Genomic DNA, 20,271 nt, shown 5'->3' on the forward strand with positions numbered 1-20,271 from the left:
TTTTCATGTTCTATCTATATACTCATGTTTTATCTATATACTCATGTTTCATCTATATTTCTGTGCTAGCAATGTGCTGCTGTATTCTCCTGTTGCTGTATATTTAGCCCAGCAGCCTGCACCTGTAAGCCAGGTTTTTACAATAGTTTGGAATCAATAGTGCTGGCCAACTTATTCTTTGGTTGTATTACACATACGAGGGAGTAGCTACCTCCATGTTGGCTCCTGCACCCCAACCACCTCTAATAGGTGTATATAAGGTGCCTTGGATGTTTCAGACCTTGCAATGCCTGCTGTACTGTTCACACAGAGGCATATTCATAGTGTAGGGTCCGTCCCAGAATGAGGTCACCTTATCATGATGGGACGGTCCACGCTATTTGGCGCCAAATTTGCAAGCTAAGTACCTCATAATTTCATATTGTCATTTATTGCACTACAGCTGTATAGCTTTTCATGATCTATCTATATACTCATGTTTTATCTATATACTCATGTTTCATCTATATCTCTGTGCTAGCAGTGTGCTGCTGTATTCTCCTGTTGCTGTATATTTGTCCCAGCAGCCTGCACCTGTAAGCCAGGTTTTTACAATAGTTTGGAATATTCTTTGGTTATATATATATATATATATATATATATATATATATATGTTAGTGCTGCATGCTGAATGTTCTGAACTATTAAAATATATTATGTATTATGCCTCACGCTAAACACTATACAAGCATGAAATAATGATACTGGTAAAAACTACAGATCATGACACAAAAAAATGTGCTGAACCAGTAAATCGCCGATCTCACTGATCAATGCTATGCAATAGCATTGTACAGTCATTGCAATCTAATAAGTGCATAAAAACTGCAGATCATGACACAAAAAATGTGCCGTCCTTTAGCCCCATATACAGAAAAGTTTTATTTAATGCAAATACAATTTTCTTATACTGGAATACCCCTTTATTGTGTATTGCAATTTTTGAAGCCAAAGTCAGGAATGAATTATAGCTGGAGGACATGTATAATGCCAGGGCTGAGCACATTAAAAATACATTTCTGGATTTGGCTTCAAAAATTGCATTAGAAAACATGTGAGCATATGTATGTAGAATATTGGGTAGAATAGATGGGCCAAATGGTTCTTATCTGCCGACACATTTTATGTTACTAGCAAATACTACAAATGATTTATCAAGCTTGCTCATGCTGTTTGGTGCATCTTTAAACACTTTTGTCTAACATTACACCATTTATTGATTGTCTTTATTTCTGACATAATTTTGAGCATTGAGTAATGTGTAATAGCACTTCCCGTACACTCAACCACGCTCCTTAGTTGGACAAAGTGTAAAACACATAGTACGGTATATAAGAATAGTAATATAATAGTAATATGAGGCATGTACACCAGTTACTTGCCATATCTATATTATATTTTGACTTTTAAGTTGCATGTACATTAGTGTGCTATTGTGGCCTGCAATTTATTAGTTGAAATAGGAACATCTCACTGTAATAGTCTGTGTGTCGCTGATGCCTAAATCTCTGGCTCATCATTCTCTTTTGGTAAATATGAAGTACATCTCAGTCTAAACTACTCTCCTCATGAGCCCATGGAACTATATACTTCGACAGCAGAGGGGCTTTTGCCAAAAAGGTCTTCATGTTATTCTAAGATTATCAATAGGCTAAAGTGTTTCTTATAAATTTCAATTACTGATCAGTTTGTTTTTTTCATTAAAAAAAACAGTATATCAGCGGTGTAAAGACCACAGCTGTATACTCAAAGCTTGCTAATATATTCATGTTTTTCTGTTGAACAGATACTTCTACATTAACATTGAAACTGTATGTATCTAGGAAAATGGTCTCCAAACTGTGGACCTCCAGCTGTTGTCTGGGCATTCTGGGATTTGTACATCTGGAGGTCCACAGTTTGAAGACCACTGATCTAGAATTTATTTAGCAAAAGCATAAACTGGCTCCTACTTTCCAGTAAAATAGTTTGTCACATATTTCTACCTTTGCAGCTCAGCCCAAATGCTGGATGTCTCAGAGCATTACTGAAGATGCTGTATTGTCCCTACTGCCATGGAATGCCGGAATTGAAGCCTTGTACCAACTACTGCCTCAACGTCTTGAAGGGTTGTTTGGCCAATCAGGCCGATTTGGACATTGAATGGAATCTCTTTGTCGGTATGGAAATGAATTTTTTTGCACAATATTGGTAAAGTGACTGCATCATGCTCCTATTGCAGCCAGGTCTGAACAAACCCAAGGAGCTAGGTAGCTCCAATTTGACAAAAAAATTACTGAGATTTCTATTTTTGGCTTTTATTTGCAGTTATTGGTAGCTAATTGGTTTGCATGTTTTCTTTTTCTTTTTTTTTAATGGATGTAATAGGGAAACCTGAGGACATGAACAGCACAACATGCACTACTTTATGGAAAGAAAACACCCATTAAAGTCCATACAGAGAATTTAAAACATTAATGCATCTATATGCTATCACAGACTTTTAGGAATGTTTTTTTACATACTACAATAAAGGAAATGCATACTTATAGGGGTACTCCAGTGGAAAACAACTCAAATCAACTGGTGCCAGAAAGTTAAACAGATTTGCAAATTACTTCTATTGTAAAATTCTAATCCTTCCAGTACTTACCAGCTGCTGAATGCTCCAGAGGAAGTTGATTTGTTCTTTTCTGTCTGTTCACAGTGCTCTCTGCTGCCACCTCTGTCCATGTCAGGAACTGTCTGGAGCAGTAGAGGTTTGCTATGGGGATTTGTGTATTAGGAACTATCCAGAGCAGGAACACAGAGGTGTCAGCAGAGTGCACTGTGGTCAGACAAAAAATGCAACTTCCTGTGGAGTATACAGCAGCTGATAAGTACTGGAAGGATGCCCAGCATGCCCAGAAAAGGCCAGTAACACCTTCTCCTGAAGATGTTATTAATGCTTTCCTGGTTGCCCATGTGCTCTTTCCATAAAAGTCTGCTTCTAATTCTATAGCACTCTCCCCTGGTATGTGAGGTTCATGTCTGCAATGAAAGCATTGCACACCCTGCCAGTGATGAGCTGAGTGTGACGACCCACTCGTGATAAGGGACCAGTCTCAGTCACTGACTGGATGAATGGGCCACCACACAAGCACGTCTCTGAAGGTGGGGGCTGAAGAGCTTAGAGCAGAAGGTGCTAAACAGGAGGTGTCCAGGGCGTTGGACAAACCGTGATCAGACACTTATCCCTTATCCTGTTTATAGTAAAAAAAAAATTATTCCTAGATTACCCCTTTAATATCAGCTCCATATTACAATAAAAGGATGTTATCCAGTTAGAAAAATCTGCTCATGTGAACTGTAAGGTTTCCTCACACATACATTGTTATTTGATGCTTTAAAGTGCAACTGTCATGAACTCCGGGCTATGTAACCTACACACAGCCTTTGTACTGTGTGCAGATGGTGTGTGCAGCACCGGTTTTACCTTATTTCTGCCGGTTTTTATTACCCCCCAAAATGCTTTTGATCGCAGCCACACACAGTCGGATAGGCGTGGCACGAGGTTTTCTATGCCCTGCCGCTGCCACGCTCACCTCCCCATGGGTTAGCACTGGTACCGCTCTGTGATTGACAGACAGGTCCCAGTGCATGTGCCCCTCAGCTCAGCTAACGTGCAAGTCAAAAACAAGTTAATTCAGATATGCACCTTTTATAATGTATGTACTGTACTCCGTGCCTGCTATCCTCTTGCTTCTTCTTTCTTCTCTCCTGCAAATGTGCGCAGGACAGTCCCCATTATTAGAGGCAGAGAGGACGTGCGCTCTCTGCCTCTAGCACTGCACAGGCTCACTGAGGAGGCAGGCGGCGGGAGTGAGTGCTTGCTTGGATGCCATACGCTGCGGCTCTTGTTAGCTGAGTTGAGGGGCGCATGTGCTGGGACCTGTGTGTCAATCACACATCAGTCCCAGTGCTGACATACCGGGGTGGGCGTGGCGGTGGCGGGGCATAGCGCCACGCCTATCCGACTGTGTGTAGCTGCGATCAAAAGCCTTTTTTGGGGTGATAAAAGTCAGCAGAAATAAGGTAAAGACGGTGCTGTACACACCATCTGCACACAGTACAAAGGCTGTGTGTAGGTTATATAGACAGAGTTAATGAAAGTTGTGCTTTAAAATGGTATAAGGGGAAGACTGGGTGAAAAAATGAAACAATGAGTTATCAGCTTACTGATCCACTTGCTCCATTTTCAAATGGCCCACTAACATGAAGGAAATGCCCCTCAGCCAGTCACCACAATGGTGACCTGCTGCAGCCAGTGATTGGCTGAACAGGCTATTTTAGCATTTTCGTCTAGAATCTTGTCAGCAGAAAAAGACCCCCAAGTCTATTTAGTTTCTCTTAGGAATGATAGCATCTACTACCCTTTCTGATCCTCCCCCAACTAACATCAAATATTGCCTAAAGTGTGTTAGATCCAACTGATGTGCTCCATAGACTATAATGAAGCACATTGGTTAGATTAGGCAACTGGCTTGGAGGTGAAGCACGTTACCGCATGCTTTATCTGGTCATTTCACACAATTGCAGTGGGTCTCAGGACAGAGATCTGGTGTAATATAAACTTTTGACACATCTGGGGGGCATATCAAAAGATTTTACAAATGACAGTAAAGCTTTAACTATCTCTGACAGCAACTAAGGCCATATATTTATGACTATGCTATATGAAATTACATTGACACCCATTAAGGGGTTAAAAGAAAATTTGGAATCCGTTTAATAAGGAACTGTTTCTACAAAACTGAAAAAGGAGGATTTATGAATGATGTGGGTGATAAATGTCTGGTAGAACGTCCTATCAAGCCTTTCTGATGGTGCAGTGACGGCTTTTTCTATCTCATCAGAGACGCATTGGTAGATTAATTACCAGCTCAAGTGGATTTATCAAATAGTCTGAAGCAGTAATTAATCTAGATACACTCCTGAGTGGATCCATAAAACACTTACTGGTTGCACCGCTAAAGAGCATTTATAGACACACAGATCTGGCACTGTTCATATGGATTCCAAGCTTTAAAATCTATAATGGATAGTTTCTATAAGGGTATGTTCACACAGCATGAAAAGTAGGATGAAAAACTTTTTTGTATGTTTCTCTCTTGAAACTAGCATCAAAATATATGTGTATTTTCAAGCCTTCTTTATATTGGACATTTCCTTTTTTTTTTTTTTAAACATGTATTTGAATATTACACATATAATATACATCAAAGAAAGGACATGTCACTTTTTAATTTTTTTAGCATGACATTAGGGATTAGTGAATCAAATCTGATAGCCAGGGGGAGAGAAGGGCCGGCAGCAGGGCTCTAGACCCCAGGAAAGGCAGGGGGAGAGAAGCGGGCAGCGATGGCCTCTCTCCCCCTGCCTTTCCTGGGGGTGTATCGGCGTATAACACGCACATAGACTTTAGGCTAAAAATTTTAGCCTAAAAAGTGCGTGTTATACGCCGATAAATACGGTAGTTTTAACCCCTTAAGCCCTTAAGGACTTTCAATTTTCCACCTAAAAATCCATATTATGGCTTATTTTTTGCGCCACCAATTCTACTTTGCAGTGACATTAGTCATTTTACCCAAACATCCATGGCGAAACGGAAAAGAAAATCATTGTGCAACAAAATTAATTTTGGGGGCTTCTGTTTCCAAGCAGTGCACTTTTCAGTAAAAATGACACCTTATCTTTATTCTGTAGGTCCATATGGTTAAAATGATACCTTACTTATATAGGTTTGATTTTTTTGTACTTCTGGAAAAAATCATAACTACATGCAGGAAAATGTATACATTTAAAAATGTCGTCCTGACCCCTATAACTTTTTTTATTTTTCCATGTAAGGGGCAGTTTGAGGGCTCATTTTTGCGCCGTGATCTGAAGTTTTTATCAGTATCATTTTTGTTTTTATCGGACTTTTTGATCGCTTTTTATTCATTTTTTAATGGTATAAAAAGTGACAAAAAATACGCTATTTTTGAATTTTGAATTTTCTTACGTGTACACCATTGACCGTGCGGTTTAATTAATGAAATATTTTTATAGTTCGGGCATTTACGCACGCGGCAATATCACATATGTTTATTTTTATTTACACAGTTTTTTGTTTTTTAATGGGAAAAGGGGGGTGATTCAAACTTTTATTAGGGAATATTAACACTTTTTTTTGTAGTGTTATTGGCCCCATAGGGGGCTATAACACTGCACACACTGATCTTTTACACTGATCACTGGCATGTATTAACATGCGTGTTGTCGGCGCTTGACTGCTCCTGCCTGGATCTCAGGCACGGAGCAGTCAATCGCCGATCGGAAACTGAGGAGGCAGGTAGGGATCCTCCCGGTGACCTGTAAGCTGTTTGGGAATAGCCCAACTGAGATACCGGGATACTTCAGTTTCACTTCAGATGCGGCGGTCAACTTTGATCGCTGCATCTGAAGGGTTAATACAGGGCATCATCGCGATCGGTGATGTCTAGTATTAGTATCTAGTTCCCGGCCGTTGATGGCCGCTGGGACCGGCCCGATATGACGCTGCGTCACCGCGTGACCCCGCGTTATATCGCGGGAGCCGCCGCAGGACTTAAAAATACGTCCTGCGTCCTTAAGGAGTTAAGCGGAGTGGAGTGCACAGTCCTCCTCTCATAAGTGTAAATTGTATGTACACCTACATGGTGTCCTTTATATATTTTTCTGGTAAACTAATTTGGCCTAGTTACTGTGAAAGGCCAGCCAAAGATACACACTTATTTCTGTAGTCTAATTAGTTTTAAGCGTAGTGGAGCGCACAGTCCTCCTCTCATAAGTGTAAACTGTACATACACCAACGTGGTGTCCATTATATTTTTCCTGTTAAACTAATTTGGGCCTATTTACTGTGAAAGGCCAGCCAAAGCTACACACTTGATTTTGCAGCCCTATATAGTTCTCCTCATGCTTCCGTCACTTCCAGGCTGTGTCATTCAGCCACTATATGGTCTCCTCAAGCTAACGCCACCTCTACACTGTATCATTCAGCCACTAGATGCTCTCCTCATGCTTCCGCCAACTCTAGGCTGTGTCATTCGGCCACTATATGGTCTCCTCATGCTTCTGCCACCTCCAGACTGTGTCATTCAGCAACTATATGGTCTTCTCATGCTGCCGCCACCTCCAGGCTGTGTCATTCAGTAACTATTTGGTCTCCTCAAAAATTTACAAAATGGTGGTTTTCTTTTCAATCTCCCCACATGAATAGTATTTTTTTGGTTGCACCATACATTTTATGGTAAAATGAATGACGTCATTACAAAGGACAACTGGTCACGCAAAAAACAAGCCCTCATATTCATCTGTAGATTAAAATATAAAAGAGTTAAGATTTTTAGAAGATGAGGAGGAAAAAAGAAAACGTAAAATTTAAATTTGCTGAGTCCTTAAGGCCAAAATGGGCTGAGTTCTTAAGGGGTTAAGACGTTTTTGTTTTATAATTGATGAAAAGTGACATGTAAAATTTCAAATAAAATTTTATAGAATTTAAATAAATAGTTTTGATACATAAAAGCCAGATAAGAAGTCCAGAATGGAAGGTAACTCTTGTCACTGCATTCTCATGGCATGAAGGACATCTCCAAAACAATCTGCGTGTCATACTGAATAACAGTACTATTTCACTAACACATCACACTCCCTATGTATGTTAGGACAAAGCAAAGTGTTCTACACCCCTCTGTAGCCCAGAAATAGCCATTTTTAATAGTGATTAGAAATAAATTCGGACAAACCTCATTTTTTCGGGAAATTCCGCGAATCGGACGATTTGAATCTTTCAAAAATTTGCTCATCTCTACATGAAATGTATTTCAGAAGTTGAATGAATGCCCGCTGAGCTGCTCTTGGCAAATTTTGCAGAGTAGTGGTGGGCTGTGCGACAATTGTATTAAAAGTCACATGGACCTTAATACAATTGTTGCATGGAGTGATATTGGGCAGGGTTTACATGCCTGTGATTTCTTCTATATCTGGCCCGTGCGACTTTTTTGCGACTTTTTGCAGAAAAGTTGCACATGATAAATTAGTGACCACTGCACCAAGTGATCTAAATGAGATCACTTCAGGGTCAGAAAAATTAAACAGTCTAAATGAAATGTCGCAGGAAAAGTCTCATGGGACCAGCTTGTGACTTTTCCTGCAACAAAGTTAAACAAAAAAGCTGTCCCTCATTGTACATTGATCTATTGTTTCTCAGCACAATTACAAAAACTAATACCAGGTTAGAATACATTATGATCAAACTGTATAAGCCTACTCACCACATCACAGCCACCTGATTCAAGTTGGTCCCTAACATAAAATGGGGTGGTGCAGGTTGGCAAAAACCACTTCCACAAAAACAGTGCCCATAGGGAAAACAACCCAGTGGTCCAGCAGCCCCACTACTGCCAGACCTATCCCCACAGACATAGTGCCACAGCAACAATGGCCATGAAACAGCCCCACTCCATTGTGAACAGATCACCAAGTTCTCCTTACCATGTGTTCTTGGCCTGGGAGAAGCTAGAAATAAACCCGTATGCAGTCTTCTACTTCTTAAAAACACCTGGGTCAAATGTGTGGGGTGCGAGAACCAAGGCAAAACAAAAAAAAAGAGGGGACAGAATATAAATGTGAGGCTAGGTTCATACTGCATTTTAAAGGGGTATTCCAGATTTTTTATTTTATTTGACTATGCTGCATGAGCCGTAAAGATAGTGTAGTCCATAATATGAAGTAGCTAAAAGTAACAATAACGCAGTACTCACCTTGGATCAGTGGCAAACATGAAGATGCTTTATTAACTCATAAGAGGCAGGTACATCAGGATGCTGGGAAAGAAACAAGGGCTCCTCTGAGCTCGAAGGAGCAGCAATGGTTCAGTTTTGCAGCTAAACCAAACGGTGGCCTGCTTACAAACTGTTCCAACTTGTTTCTTTTCTAAACGAATATCAGGCTTCACCAGGGGACTAAAATCAACAGGGACAAAACCAATCATATCTCTAATAGTACAATTACACAATTGAAAAAATATACAAGAAGCACACGTAAAGATACCCAGGTCCCAGAAGGGCCATTCAGTCTGATATCATTTACACTGGTGTCAGCTGGATAGCTGCTGTGCTTACAGGCTACTCCATAAGTCAGGATGTCAGCTGGATGACTAATGCACTTACAGACTACTCCCTGGTGGCTGAACTGTGATTTGTTGCTTTGGACAAAATGTCTCCACTTTTTCTCTTACACATTTTGACAAATCAGGGTCAATGTGAGCATTGCCAACAGTTTTTCTGTTGAGTTCCATTTTTCTAAAACGTCTTTTGAACTGCAAATTAGCCTTTTTTGGAACAAAATATGGCTGAAAAAATGACATGTGGACATAGTCTAATTCTGCATTTTGCAGTGCACTGAGTAGTTAGAAAAGTCAAGTATAATATTTTTAAAAAACATCTAGGTATATCGCAGTTTATTAAAAATGTATATATAGCAGTGGTATCCAAACATGTTCACATTTATATAGTTTGTACTCTATCTGTATAAAGGTTAGGTACCAGGGTTACTCCAAACAGTTAAATATACAATGTTCTGAAATATTTTCCAACTCTTTCCAACTAGTGTCCCATAGCGCTTTTCTATTTATGTTAAGAATAGTTTAATAGCGACTAAATCCATACTTTAAACATCAAGGAATGGAAAAATAATACCTACCAAGTAAATCTCTGAAGTGCCATTTGAGGTTACACAAACTAGTAAATCCTTCAACAACAATTCCCCACTGCAGTGATTTGAAAGCGGATAGAAAATTCTGAAAAATAATAAGAGATGACAAAGGATAAGTCTTGAGCTTTCATTTACTTTATTGGTATAAAAGATGATAATACACCAGTAATTATACTAATAGTAGCAATCATATTATAGTGAGTCTTGCTTGGAATTGTTACAAAAGGCAGCAGACACAAAAATGTATTATAATTGTCATAAATTAAGAAAAATGTCTTTATAATTCATGTTTGAGAGATGACTCGATTAATGTAAAATACATAATGCATTTATCATTACCTGCATAACAAGAATCATTTACCCATTAGTTTGCACTTATTAGTAATCTACAAATGTATCAGTACAGTCCTATAGAAGGGGGATTCTGTGGCTATCACTTATTGTGAATGGCCTGATCATGTCATATCTATATATGGGATCACCTTTCACTGTAATCCTGCATATGAGGATAATAATGAAACTGCTGAAAAGTTTTCTCTACAGAATGGGAAGTATAACCTTATTATTTGGCTGAAAAAGCATGATTTCAGAGCAGGTGATAGAGGGGGGAAATTATTACTACATCCATGGAAAATAAACAAGTTATGTCATGTATACTGACTATTAGACTAAAGTAATCATGTTATTTAGGCATAGGATATACAAAAAGATAAAAAAAAAGAATGACTAAAACTACACATACCACAAATGAGTCTATTGAGAAAAAAACTACTTGACCTTTAAAAACAAGCACACATACAACTATACCAACACAAAAATGTTATAAATCATATAACAATGAATAAATAAATAAAAAAAACCTTGGTCTTTAAAGGCCAAAGGCCTGCTTGTGGCTTAAAGGGGTACTCCGCCCCTAGACATCTTATCCTCTATCCACAGGATAGGTGAAAATATGTCTGATCATTGGGGTCCCGCCGCTGGGGACCCCCGCAATCTCTCCTGCAGCACCCCCGTACATCAGCAGCATGGAGCTATGTTTGCTCCGTGGCTGATGACAGATGATGCAAGGACCGGGGTATCGTGACATCATGGCCCCGCCCCCTCATGACATCCCACCCCGCTCCCTCAATCCAAGTCTATGGGAGGTGGCGTGGCAGCCGTTACTCCCCTCCCATAGGCTTGCATTTAGGGGTGGGGCTTGATGTCATGAGGGGGCGGGGCCAGGATGTCACGAAACCCCGGCCCTTGTATCACCCATCATCAGCCACGGAACAAACATAGCTCCATGCTGCTGATATGTGGGGGTGCTGCAGGAGAAATCGCGGGGGTCCCCAGTGGTGGGACCCACGGTAGTCAGACATCTTATCCCCTATGCTTTGGATAGGGGATAAGATGTCTAGGGGTGGCGTACCCCTTTAACCCCTTTAACATCTGCATCCCGAGTCCTTAAGGACCGAGGCCGTATCCATACGCCCGTGGGAATTCCGGCCCCCACCGCTAGCCGGTTGAGGACCGGAGCCGGATGCCTGCTGAAACCGTTCAGCAGGCATCCCGGCATATCGCCCAGGGGGGTCATTATGCCCCCCCATGTCGGCGATCGCCGCAGATCGCTGGACAATTCAGTCCAGCGATCTGCAGCGATTCCGGGTCAATCGGGTCTCCAGTGACCCGGTGACCCGGATTTACTGGCTGTTCGGGGCCGTCTCTGACGGCCCCGAACAGCCAGAGCCGGCAGGGGTGAGGTGGCACTGGTGCCACCTCACGATCGCCCTGATTCGTCGGCCAGATTACCGGCCGACCAATCAGGGCGCCTGCTGCGGGTGTCACTCCCGCACCCGCTCCGGAGGACGTGAGCGGGTGCGGGACGTGCACCCCGGGTGCTGGGGACCCCGATCCCCGGCGTCAATGTTGGGATCGGGGCCCCAGGAGCGACGGCGGCGGCGGGACTGACACCATGCGGCTGGATCGTTGGAGGTGAGTGACAGCCTCCTGCTGTTGCTTAGCAACAGCTCCTAGCATGCAAAAAGGGCATGCTGGGAGCTGTAGTTATGCAACAGCAGGAGGCAGACCACCACAACTCCCAGCATTCCCTTATGGGCATGCTGGGACTTATGGTTTTGCAACAGCTGGAGGCACATTTTTTCTATGGAAAAGTGTACCTTCAGCTGTTGTATAACTACAACTCCCAGCTTGCACAAACAGCTAAAGTGCATGCTGGGAGTTGTAGTGGTGCATCTGCTGGTTGCATAACTACAACTCCCAGCATGCCCGTTGGCTGTCGGTGACTGCTGAGAGTTGTAGTTTTGCAACAGCTGAAGGCTAACTGGTTGTGAAACTCAGAGTTTTTTTTTTACCTAACTCAGTGTTTCACGACCGGTGTGCCTCCAGCTGTTGCAAACTACAACTCAGCAGTCACCGTACACCATGCACCGTACATGCTGGGAGTTGTAGTTTTGCAACAGCTGGAGGCACACTGGTTGTGAAACACTGGGTTGGGTCACAAACTCAGTGATACATAACCAGTGTGCCTACAGTTGTTGCAAAACTACAATTCTCAGCAGTCACCGACAGCCACCGGGCATGCTGGGAGTTGTAGTTATGCAACAGCTGGATGTCCCCCCCCCCCCCCCCGATGTGAACGTACAGGGTACACTCACATGGGCGGAGGATTACAGTAAGTATCTGGCTGCAAGTTTGAGCTGCCGCAAACTTTCTGCTGCAGCTCAAACTGCCAGCGAGAAACTACTGTGAACCCCCGCCCATGCGACTGTACCCTAAAAACACTACACTACACTAACACAAAAAATAAAATAAAAAGTAAAAAACACTACGTATACACATACCCCTATACAACCCCCCTCCCCTCCCCAATAAAAATTAAAGCGTCTGGTACGCCACTGTTTCCAGAATGGAGCCTCCAGCTGTTGCAAAACAACTCCCAGTATTGTCGGACAGCTGTTGACTGTCCAGGCATGCTGGGAGTTTTGCAACAGCTGGAGGCACCCTGTTTGGGAATCACTGGCATAGAATTCCCCCATGTCCACCTCTATGCAAGTCCCTAATTTAGGCCTCAAATGCGCATGGCGCTCTCACTTTGGAGCCCTGTCGTATTTCAAGGCAACAGTTAAGGGTCACATATGGGGTATCGCCGTACTCGGGAGAAATTGTGTTACAAATTTTGGGGGGTATTTTCTGCTTTTACCCTTTTTAAAAATGTAAAATTTTTGGGAAAACAAGCATTTTAGGTAAAAAATTTTTTTTTTTTTTTTTTACATATTCAAAAGTCGTGAAACACCTGTGGGGTATAAAGGTTCACATTACCCCTTGTTACGTTCCCCGAGGGGTCTAGTTTCCAAAATGATATGCCATGTGGTTTTTTTTTGCTGTCCTGGCACCATAGGGGATTCCTAAATGCGGCATGCCCCCAGAGAAAAATTTGCTTTCAAAAAGCCAAATGTGACTCCTTCTCTTCCGAGACCTGTAGTGCGCCAGCAGACATGCAACATGCCCCCCAAAAACCATTTCAGAAAAACGTACTCTCCAAAATCCCCTTGTCGCTCCTTCCCTTCTGAGCCCTCTACTGCGGCCGCCGAACACTTTACATAGACATATGAGGTATGTCCTTACTCGAGAGAAATTGGGCTACAAATACAAGTAAAAATTTTGTCCTTTTACCCCTTGTAAAAATTAAAAAAATGGGTCTACAAGAACATGTGAGTGTAAAAAATGAAGATTGTGAATTTTCTCCTTCACTTTGCTGCTATTCGTGTGAAACACCTAAAGGGTTAAAAACACTTACTGAATGTCATTTTGAATACTTTGGGGGTGTAGTTTTTATAATGGGGTCATTTATGGGGTATTTCTAATATGAAGACCCTTCAAATCCACTTCAAACCTGAACTGGTCCCTGAAAAATACTGAGTTTGAAAATTTTGTGAAAAATCGGAAAATTGCTGCTGACCGTTGAAGCCCTCTGATTTCTCCCAAAAGTAAAAACTCATAAATTTTATGATGCAGACATAAAGTAGACATATTGTATATGTGAACCAAAAAAAAGTATTCGTAATATCCATTTTCCTTACAAGCAGAAAGCTTCAAAGTTAGAAAAATGCAAAATTTTCAAATTTTTCATCAAATTTACGGATTTTTCACAAAGAAAGGATGCAAGTATCGACAAAAATTTACCACTATGTTAAAGTAGAATATGTCACAAAAAAACAATCTCGGAATCAGAATGATAACTAAAAGCATTCCAGAGTTATTAATGTTTAAAGTGACAGTGGTCAGATGTGCAAAAAACGCTCCGGTCCTTAAGGCCAAAATGGGCTCCGTCCTGAAGGGGTTAAGGACATAATTTTTCTTCCCCTTCCCCTTTTTTCATCACCAAAGTACAAAAGCCATAACTTTGTAATTTTTTTTCAGGTTGATCATATGCAATTGTGGCACCTATGGATATTTAAAAGGGTATTTTAAGCCCACAACATTTTTGAAAGTGCATTAAAAGAGCATGTTTAAAAATGAAAAAAGCACCAATACTCAACCTCCACTCTACTCTGTTCTAATGGTGTTGGGTCCCCACTGCTCACTGCTGCCTATTCAATCCTGTGTGAGAAAACTCGTATAACTCGTATAACTCCTTCAAATTTCACAGCCATTTCTGAAGGTGAGCGAGTGAGGGTGCGAGTTTTGGCAAAAAACAGATTGGTCAACACAAGTTTATGACATGAGACCATGATATTACCTATTTTGGGTTTTATAGGAGGGTAGGAAAGGTACATGGAGAATTTGAGTTTATTGAGTTAAGCACATTCAGCTCCTGAAGTTTAAAATGTGCTTTACTGTGTGCAGCTTACATGATTTTTGAGTTCCTTGCAGAGAAGTCTAAAGAGGGGCTCAAAGACACCACAGTTTAATTTTGGGCAAAGGCAGGAGCTCGCGATATGCTGATTCATTGGCACAGACTAATAAGCAAAGAGCCTTTACAGTGTCTAAAGTTCATGGCAAGCCATCAGCATGCTACAACTATATTGAGGTTGGGGTGATGCTGTGACAGGAGCCTCATTTCTCTTAGATGCCAGCATCTATGAGGTTAAACATCAGAAAATGATCTCTGATCTTGACCCTTGCATTGGGAGCATGGCAGTTGGTCACATGTGTATGTTATTGAGTAGTGATCAATATTGATACTTCCAGGCATATTTTTAACCACATTAAAAATGACTAGTAAATAATAAGATGAATAGTTATGTTTCTCTAAAAAATTAATAAATAAATAAGTCTACCCTGATCACATATTGCTACAGAACCTTGCTCACTGCCTCAGAGACTTCACTGAAATATTTCTATACATTGAGGGAGATTTATCACTGAGTTGTTTTGTATGTCCTTTTCAAACCCTAGACATAGTTCACATCTGTTTAGATTTTTTGCAGAAAAGTGGGAAAAAAACACTATGGTCACCTACTAAATCACAAAATAACATCTCTTTACCCCTTTACCCTTCAAGTCCCTACACTTTTAGGAAGATCTCTCACAGATAGTAACATAGTTCATAAGGTTGAAAAAGACCAGAGTCCATCAAGTTCAACCTATAACCCTAATGAGTCCCTACTGAGTTGATCCAGAGGAAGGCAAAAAAAAAACTCATACTAGAGGTAAAAATTCCTTCCTGACTCCAAATATGGCAGTCAGAATAAATCCCTGGATCAACGTTCTGTCCCTATTAATCTAGTATACATAACCAGCGATGTTATTATTCTCCAAAAATGCATCCAGACCCCTTTTGAACTCTTTTACAGAGTTCACCATGACCACCTCCTCCAGGAGAGAATTCCACAGTCTCACTGCTCTTAGAGTAAAGAACCCCCGTCTGTGGTGGTATAGAAACCTTCTTTCCTCTAAACGGAGAGGATGCCCCCAGTCCTGGGTATAACTAGATCATGGGAGAGATCTCTGTACTGTCCCCTGATATATTTATACATAGTTATTAGGTCGCCCCTAAGCCTTCTTTTTTCTAAACTAAATAACCCTAATTCTGATAATCTTTCTGGGTACTGTAGTCCTCCCATTCCCCATATTACCCTGGTTGCCCTTCTTTGAACCCTCTCCAGCTCCACTATATCTTTCTTGTACACTGGTGCCCAGTACTGTATACAGTATTCTATGTGTGATCTGACTAGTGATTTGTACAGCGGTAGAATTATTTCCTTGTTGTGGGCATCTATGCCCCTATTGATGCACCCCATGATTTTATTAGCCTTGGCAGCAGCTGCCCGACACTGGTCACTTCAGCTAAATTTACTGTTAAATAAGACTCCCAAGTCCTTTTCCACATCAGTCGTCCCAAGTGTTCTTCCATTTAATACATAATCCCAGCTCGGATTTTTCCTCCCCTTGTGCATTACCTTACATTTATCAGTGTTGAACCTCATCTGCCACTTCCCAGCCTAAACCTCCAGCCTATCCAGATCCATTTGTAACAGTTCACTGTCCTCTATTGTGTTTACCGCTTTACAGAGTTTAGTATCATCTACAAGGTCATTAATGAATATATTAAATAGGACAGGACCCCTGTGGTACCCCACTAGTAACAGTCACCCAATCAGAATAAGTACCATTAATAACCACCCTCTGTTTCCTATCACTGAGCCAGTTACTTACCCACTTACACACATTTTCCCCCAGCCCAATCCCTCTCATTTTATGCACCAACCTTTTATGTGGCACCGTATCAAATGCTTTGGAAAAATCCAGAGATACGACATCCAGCGATTGCCCCTGGTCCAGTCTGGAGCTCATATCCTCATAAAAGCTGATCTAGGCTCAAGTTGTTTTTTATTATACTATAACGGTGGAAATAGTGATTTCAGCTTGTTATTAAAATGTTATATGTTAAAAAAAAAATGTAAATCCTGCTGTGTTTGTGTACTACATGTACAAGTGAATGTGGAAATGTATCACTACATACTGTATATTAGTATTGTCCTTAGTAGCAGGTTTATCCAATGAAAATCATTCTCAAATTCAGGACCATCAACATTCCCTAAGACAAGGTAGGCAAAAAACTAGATTGTCCATGGATAAAATACAGCTCTGTATTAGTAAATGAGGTTAGTGAATTAGCAATCTTGTGAACTTTTACTTTCCATCATATCTAGTTATTACTTTAAGTGATCTTAAGTTAATATTGACTTTTGGAGCACAGGCTCATACTGTCCACGAAGTTATTTTAGGCCTAAGTGTTCAGTTGCATATAAAGGGCATTTACAAACCACTTCAAATGTTATACAGTAAAATGTACCGTAGTGACACCTCCCAATAGGGGACACTTCCCAATAGCAGATAGATTTTAATCTCCCATAAGACTCAATGTATTTGCACCCTCCAAATAGGGGATATTACCAATAGTGGATGCTGACATACCCAAAAGGGGACAATAGGGGACAAAACACTCCCAAAGGGGACAACCAGGGTTATGTGCCGGCCCGTCAAGGGGTACAGCCAATACCCCGTTAAGGGGCTGAGGCCTCCCCCTGCACCCCCCTGCAGAATACCCAGCACAGACGCAGAAGACCAATGTTTAAACAGTGGTCTCCTGCTTCTGTGCCCCCCTCCTTCCTTGATCCCCCCGTGCCACTTAATTCGCCTGTGCCAAATCATCCCCCTCCTTCATTACCCCCTGTGCCACATAATTTCCTCTTGATACGCCCCTGTGCTATTTAACTCCCCCTTTATTGCCCTCTGTAAATTCATCACCCCTTCTTTACCACCACCTGTGCCATTTTATTGCCCCTTTATCCCCCTGTGCAACTTCATAAAGAGGGGGTGGGGAATTTACACAGAGGGTAATGAAGGGGGAATGTAATGGCACAGGGGGATCAAGGGGAAATGATGTGGCACAGGGGCTAAGGGGGGGAGATAATTTGGCACAATGCATGGGGGAATAAGATGGCACAGGGTATAAAAGGGGGGATGAAATGATACGGGGGTGATAAGGGGAGATTAAACTACACTGGGAGATTCTACTGTAATATTGCTTTTTATTGTGTTTTATAGGTAATTAAACTCTGGAAAGAGTACAGTACAGTATTCTGTTATTTAGGAAGAATTTTGAGCCTTTTTCCCAATAAGGGACATCTCTCAATAGTGTACACTTTTTTATTCCCCGTGAGTGTCCGCTATTGGGAGATTCTATTGTAATAGTTACCTACCCTCTGTGGCAATCCTTCTAACATCCAAATACTGTATTCTGTTCTATAAACAATGTTTGGGGTGCATATTTTTTCTCATATCTATAATAGCTCAAAAGACAAAAAAAATATATAAATAAACATACAGTGTCTCACATTTTTGTAAATATTTTATTATTTCAGTTCATGTGACAACACTGACAACATATTCCCTGAAGAAATTACACTGCTACAATGTAGTATTGAGTGCACAGCCTGTATAACCACTTAAAGGGGCACTCCACTGGAAAACATTTTTTTTAAATCAACTGGTGCCAGAAAGTTTGAGGGGTATTCCAGGAAAAAAAAATTTTATATATCAACTGGCTCCAGAAAGTTAATCTTAATCCTTTCAGTACTTAGAGCTTCTGAAGTTAAGGTTGTTCTTTTCTGTCTAAGTGCTCTCTAATGACACGTGTCTTGGGAAACGGCCAGATTAGAAGAGGTTTGCTATGGGGATTTGTTCTATACTGGGCGTTTCCCGAGACACGTGTCATCAGAGAGGACTTAGACAGAAAAGAACAACCTTAACTTCAGAAGCTCATAAGTACTGAAAGAATTAAGATTTTTTAATAGACGTAATTTACAAATCTATTTAACTTTCTGGAGCCAGTTGATATATATAAAAAAGTTTTTCCCTGGATAACCCCTTTAACCCCTTAAGGACCCGGGCTTTTTCCGTTTTTTCATTTTCAATTTTTCCTCCTTAAATTTAAAAAATCATAACTCTTTAAAATTTTCACCTAAAATTCTATATGATGGCTTATTTTTTGCGTCACTAATTCTACTTTGTAATGACATTAGTCATTTTACCCCAAAATCTACAATGAAACGGGAAAAAAAATCAATGTGCGACAAAATTGATGGAAACACTATTTTGTACGTTTTGGGTGCTTCCGTTTTTACGCAGTACATTTTTAGGCAGAAATTACACTTTATCTTTATTCTGTACGTTCATACGGTTAAAATGATACAAAATCAAACCTATATAAATAGGGTAACACTTCAGAAAAAAATCATGAATACATGCAGGAAAATTTATACATTTAAAATGGTCATCTTCTGACCCCTATAACTTTTTTATTTTTCTGTGTTCAGGGCGCTATGAGGGCTCATTTTTTGCGCCGTGATCTGAAGTTTTTATCGGTACCATTTTTGTTCTGATCAGACTTTTTTTGGAATTTTTATATTGGAATTTTTTTGCGCGTACGCCATTAAATGTGCGGTTTAAAAAGTGGTGTATTTTTATAATTCGGACATTTCCGCACACGGCGATACCACATATGTTTATTTTTATTTACACTGTGTTTTCTTTATTCTTGGAAATGCCGGGTGATTCAAACTTTTATTAGGGGAAGGGATAATTGAAAGGGTTAATGATTTTTTTACAATTTTATTATGCAATATTATAGCTCCTATAGGGGGCTATAACATTGCATTAACTGATTTTTTACACTGATTGATCCATCTCCATAGGAATGGATCAATCAGTGTTTTCGGATCTCAGGCTTGAAGCATTCATTCGGCGATCGGACAGCGCAGGAGAAGGTAAGAAGACCTCCTCCTGTGTTACAGTTGTTTGGGATGCCGCGATTATACCGCGGCGATCCCGAACAGCTCCCTGAGCTAGCCGGGCACTTTTACTTTAGTTTTTAGCAGCGCGGCTCAGCTTTGAGCCCGCGACTAAAGGGTTAATAGCGCGCGGCACCGCGATCAGTGCTGCGTGCTATTAGAGGCGGGTCCCGGCTTCACTATATCGCCAGGCCCACCGCGATATGATGCGGGGTCACCGTTTGACCCCGCGTTATATCGCAGAACTGGGACCCAGGACGTACCCATATGTCCTGAAGAGGTTAAACAAATTTGTAAATTACTTCTATTTAAAAATCTTTACCCCTCCAGTACTTATCAGCTGCTATATGTTTCAGAGGAAGTTCTTTTCTTTTTGAATTTTCTTTCTGTCTGACCACAGTGGTCTCTGCTGACACCTCTGTCCATTTGAGGATCTGTAGGAGTAGGAGCAAATCCCCATAGCAAACCTATTCTGCTCTGGACAGTTCCTAAAATGGACAGAGGTGTCAGCAGAGCGCACTGTGGTCATGCAGAAAGGAAATTAAAAAAGAAAGGAACTTCCTCGGTAGTATACAGCAGCTGATAAGTACTGGAAGGATCAAGATTTTTAAAAGGAAATAATTTACAAATCTGTTTAACTTGGTTTTCCAGGGGAGTACCCCATTTAAGGATGAAG

At 41.0% G+C, this 20,271-nt stretch overlaps 1 protein-coding gene and 1 long non-coding RNA gene across 3 annotated transcripts in view; one reads left to right on the top strand and one right to left on the bottom strand.

Moving 5' to 3' along the window:
* The window catches only part of GPC6 (glypican 6), a 795,255-nt gene that overhangs the window by 460,981 nt on the left and 314,003 nt on the right, over window positions 1-20,271 (top strand). The window contains exon 4 of the mRNA XM_056555584.1: window positions 2,033-2,198. Coding sequence (XP_056411559.1) covers window positions 2,033-2,198 — 166 coding nt within the window. The remainder of the gene's footprint in view (window positions 1-2,032; window positions 2,199-20,271) is intronic.
* Window positions 1-20,271, bottom strand: part of LOC130355452 (uncharacterized) — a 66,689-nt gene that overhangs the window by 17,745 nt on the left and 28,673 nt on the right. For both annotated transcript variants that reach the window (XR_008888530.1, XR_008888529.1), the window contains exon 2: window positions 9,784-9,880. This is a non-coding gene — a long non-coding RNA (uncharacterized LOC130355452). The remainder of the gene's footprint in view (window positions 1-9,783; window positions 9,881-20,271) is intronic.

The sequence above is a fragment of the Hyla sarda genome, chromosome 2, assembly GCF_029499605.1.
Source record: "Hyla sarda isolate aHylSar1 chromosome 2, aHylSar1.hap1, whole genome shotgun sequence".
Lineage (NCBI taxonomy): Eukaryota > Metazoa > Chordata > Amphibia > Anura > Hylidae > Hyla > Hyla sarda.